We start from the raw sequence: 3,667 nt of genomic DNA, 5'->3' as shown, positions 1-3,667 counted from the left end.
TCAAAAACATATGTCTGGTGTTAATCATCTGGACTTGGGCTCCACTTGGGAGTCTAACTAGCTGTTCCTTGGCAGAAGGAATCTGTTGACCTTCTCAGCTTGCTTGAAGAGGGTGCAGAGAGGCATTTCGAACTTTTAGATGCTGGTACAGAAAATGTCTAGCTGCACCGAAAGACTGACTAATTAAAGGAAGACTCCGATACTTGAAGGCTGGAGGCTGCAGAAATGAAGACTGTTTTTACTTGGATGTTGGTGAGCTACCCCAGGGTAGTAGTGGTGCAGGAGCCACCCGTCAATATGCAGTGGGCAATAGTACTGGATTGATGAACTTCATGAATTCAGCCCTGTTCCACCCTCCTCAGAAGGAGCCAGTATGAGTGCCAGGACTGAATGAACTACCCAATTGCAACTAGAAAAGTTTTTGAAATCCTTTAAGAGATTGACCACAAATTGATCAGGGAAGCCATATCAGATGGGTTCTCACAAATTAAATGGAATTTAGTTCAAGGAGGGTTGGTAGAAAGTTGGACAGATTTTTTAAAATGTTCTTTTAATAACAAAAGAGCCAATTCCTGAATTCTCAGATTACATGTAATTCAAATTCTGCCGAGACCTTTTTTACATATTCTGAAATAATCAGTTCTAAGACATAAGAGCATTCACTTTTTTTTTCTTTTATTATATTTTCTCAAATAAACTTCCCAAAAGGAAGATATTTTAAGAGCATTTTCAAACATCTTTGGCATCACATAAAAAAGAAATCTCGTGTAAAAAACGAAATGTCATTTGAACTTTTATAATACAAAGGCGCAATCCAATATGAACATATAAAATATATACAAATATAGTGCATGGTCAGTCACTTAATACAGCTCTCTACAAAAAAGTAACTTTAGAAATTAAAAAAGAAAAAGTAACCACTTAATCACAAAAGTCCTCCCTTCTTTCCCAGACTCCAAGTTCCTGTTTAGTGTCCCGAGGGAAGGGAGGTCGGTTGGGGAATTTAGGGGGAGGGGTGGCCTGAGCCCCTCAGTTCCGCCACGGCCTCCACATGGAATCGGCCGTGAGCGAGGGGCCGCTGGAAGGCGACACCGCGTTAGGGCCCACGGAGGTCCCGCTGTTGCTGGTGTAGACTGGGATGACTGGGCCGCTGTGAGCGAAGGCCCCGTTGGGGATGAGGAAGGCAAACTGGCCGTCGGGAGCCGGCACCACCTGGAAGCCGCCGAACACCTTAGCCGCCTCTCCAGCCGGGCTGCCCAGCTTGCAGGGCGCGCCGCCGGGAGGGGGCGCCGCACCCCCGGGGATGGGCACGAGCGGCGGAGGCGGCGCGAACGGCGCGTGCTGCGGGCCTCCGGGTCCCGGAGGGGGTGGCGGCGGCGCCTGTAAGGCGGGGTGCGGCTGCCCAGGGTAGGTCATGGCGTTGATCTGGGTCATGCAGTTGGCCAGGTGGCCGAGGAGCCGGGTGCGCACCTCGGTGTTAACGCCCTCACACGTGGACAGGAAGCGGGTCACCTCGTTCATGCACTCGCTGAAGCCGGCGCGGTACTTCCCCAGCACGCTCGGGTCTGTGCTTAGCGCGGCTGCGGGCCAGAAGGAGACAGACGGGTCACCGAACAGCCCTGGCCCCGAAGCCGCCGCCTCCGCCCTGGGAGGTCCCCGCCGCGCGCCTCCCTGACCACCCGCCCGCGGAACTGCCTCTTGGCTACCGGGCTGGCTTTAGAAAACCCATCCGCCTCTCCACACTAGCTTGGCGACCGAACCCGAGACGCTTCCTCTCCGTTCCCGGTCGCTCCATTTAAACCGATCTCAAGCCTCAGATTTGCCTCCTCCCCACCCTCGCGCGATGTGACCTTGGATAATGCCCTTCCCCCCCTTCTCCACCATCCGAGCCGTATTTCCCGTTCTGTAGTGGGGGAGGAGGGAGTGTTAAACCAGATGACCCCAGGCTCCACGCAGCTTAAAAACCGCCACGGTTCTAAGTCCTTTCGCTCCCACCAGCTTCCCCCACTGCCAAGCCGCCCGCAGCCCTTGCTGCTACAACCTCTCTCCCTCCCTTTCCGGAACAGTAACAACTTGGAGTTGTGGCTATAAATAAGCCCCAGACCGTGGGAACGCAAGAGTGAGCCAAGGCAGTAAAATGTAGCTGAATGCCTCTCACAACCACGGGCGGAAGTCTGGAAGAAATCACCGCGGGGAGAGAGGGACGCCCGCAGAGGGGGACGCGGCGAGCCGCCCTCACCCGTCATCTGCGCCCGCTGCAGGTTCCGGAGGTGCTTCACTGTCATTTCCAGAATGTCTGCCTTCTCCAGCTTAGAATGCCGTGAGCTCTGCACCGAAGAGGCAAGGGAGGAAAGTGAGAGCCCCGCCAGCGGCCTCGGAGTGCTGGGGGTCCCTCCCCGCCCCGGCCGTGGTGGCGACATCCCTAGACCCCGGCTAGAGGGGCTCAACCCTCCCGCCTCAGAGAATGCAGTGCAGGCGGAGAATATCCCGCTGGCAAGGGGGTTTCACTCTTAGTACCTGAGAAATAGTATTTTGTTTTTTTATTAAAAAAAAAAAAAAAAGAATTACCCACTTACATCTTTCTTAAGAGCATCCAAAATCAGTGTTTTCAGCTGGCTCAGACTTTCATTTATTCTTGCTCTTCGTCTTTTCTCCATGATAGGCTTTGATGACTGTAAAGAAAAAAAAAAAAAAAAGCGCTGAGTTCCCATGAGACCTGCCATTTCACCCCTCGATTTTAAAGGAGAAAGGAGCCCCCAACCCCGTCTTAATCTCTTGGGGCTGCAAGAGATGCAGGTACTGCCCTTACCTTTCTGTGCTCAGATGCTGTCTTTGGTTTATCCGGTGTCGTGTTGACACTGGCTGGGGTAGCAGCCACCGGGGACGAGGAATTTTTCTCCATTATATCAGCTGGCATTTTCTTTTCTTTCTTTTTTTTTTTTTAAATCCCTAGAGAATTTTATTTTTGGAGTTCTTCACACACACAAAAAAAATTGTTTTGTTTATGTCCCTTCTACTTGAGACTTTCGCAAAACTACTGAGCAAGTGCTGAGGCTTTATTACAATATCTTATGGCTACTTGGTGATCGGTAGCGCAATTCCAGGACCAAGGAGAGAGGTAGACGGGGGATTCCGCTGTTATCAGCACCAGCTCCGGATCCTGTGTGATCCCCAGGCCCTGGCGGCCTCTATATATATCTGGGACTGCACGCGAACGGCTCGTGTGAAACTTCCCAAACTTTCTTTCCCACAGTAACTTTTAGCCAATGGGAGGAGAAGACACGCGGCACCGCTCGTGGACCGCGCCCCCCCATTGGCCGCCAGGCACAAGGCCTGGCGGCCAATGGCGCGCGCCTGAGCCCGGGGCACCAGAGGCTACAACGTCAATCAAAAGGATTTTAACCCTTTGCTACTCTCTCTGCTGGGCTTTGCTTTAGAGAGGATTTTTCCACATTGGGTTTGCTCTAGTCTAGTTTATTTCTTTTGGGGCTAGGGTCTTTGCTCCTTATTTCCGTTCATGTGTAACAGAGCTACTTTGACGCTAATAACAAGTTCATTTGAAATATATTTTTTAAAAGGTTTAGAAGGGCAAGGATAAAAGGTTATAATTGCAGTGGTTAAAAGGGGGGAATTGTGTAAGGGTGTACGTTACGGAAACATCCAAGTG

The 3,667-nt window shown here is 51.4% G+C and overlaps 1 protein-coding gene across 1 annotated transcript; it reads right to left on the bottom strand.

The window, feature by feature from the left end:
• Positions 1-650: 650 nt before the first annotated feature.
• Positions 651-3,172, bottom strand: HES1 (hes family bHLH transcription factor 1). Its single transcript, XM_007457595.1, has 4 exons — positions 2,810-3,172; positions 2,577-2,672; positions 2,240-2,327; positions 651-1,580 (listed from the first exon to the last, which is right to left on the bottom strand). Exons 1-4 carry the CDS (start codon positions 2,915-2,917, stop codon positions 1,030-1,032), a joined length of 843 nt encoding a protein of 280 aa, XP_007457657.1. The 5' UTR covers positions 2,918-3,172; the 3' UTR covers positions 651-1,029.
• Between the last annotated feature and the right edge of the window lie 495 nt (positions 3,173-3,667).

Source organism: Lipotes vexillifer, unplaced genomic scaffold, assembly GCF_000442215.2.
Source record: "Lipotes vexillifer unplaced genomic scaffold, Lipotes_vexillifer_v1.1 scaffold425, whole genome shotgun sequence".
NCBI classification, from domain to species: domain Eukaryota; kingdom Metazoa; phylum Chordata; class Mammalia; order Artiodactyla; family Lipotidae; genus Lipotes; species Lipotes vexillifer.
This window is presented reverse-complemented; position numbering and strand designations above follow the sequence as displayed.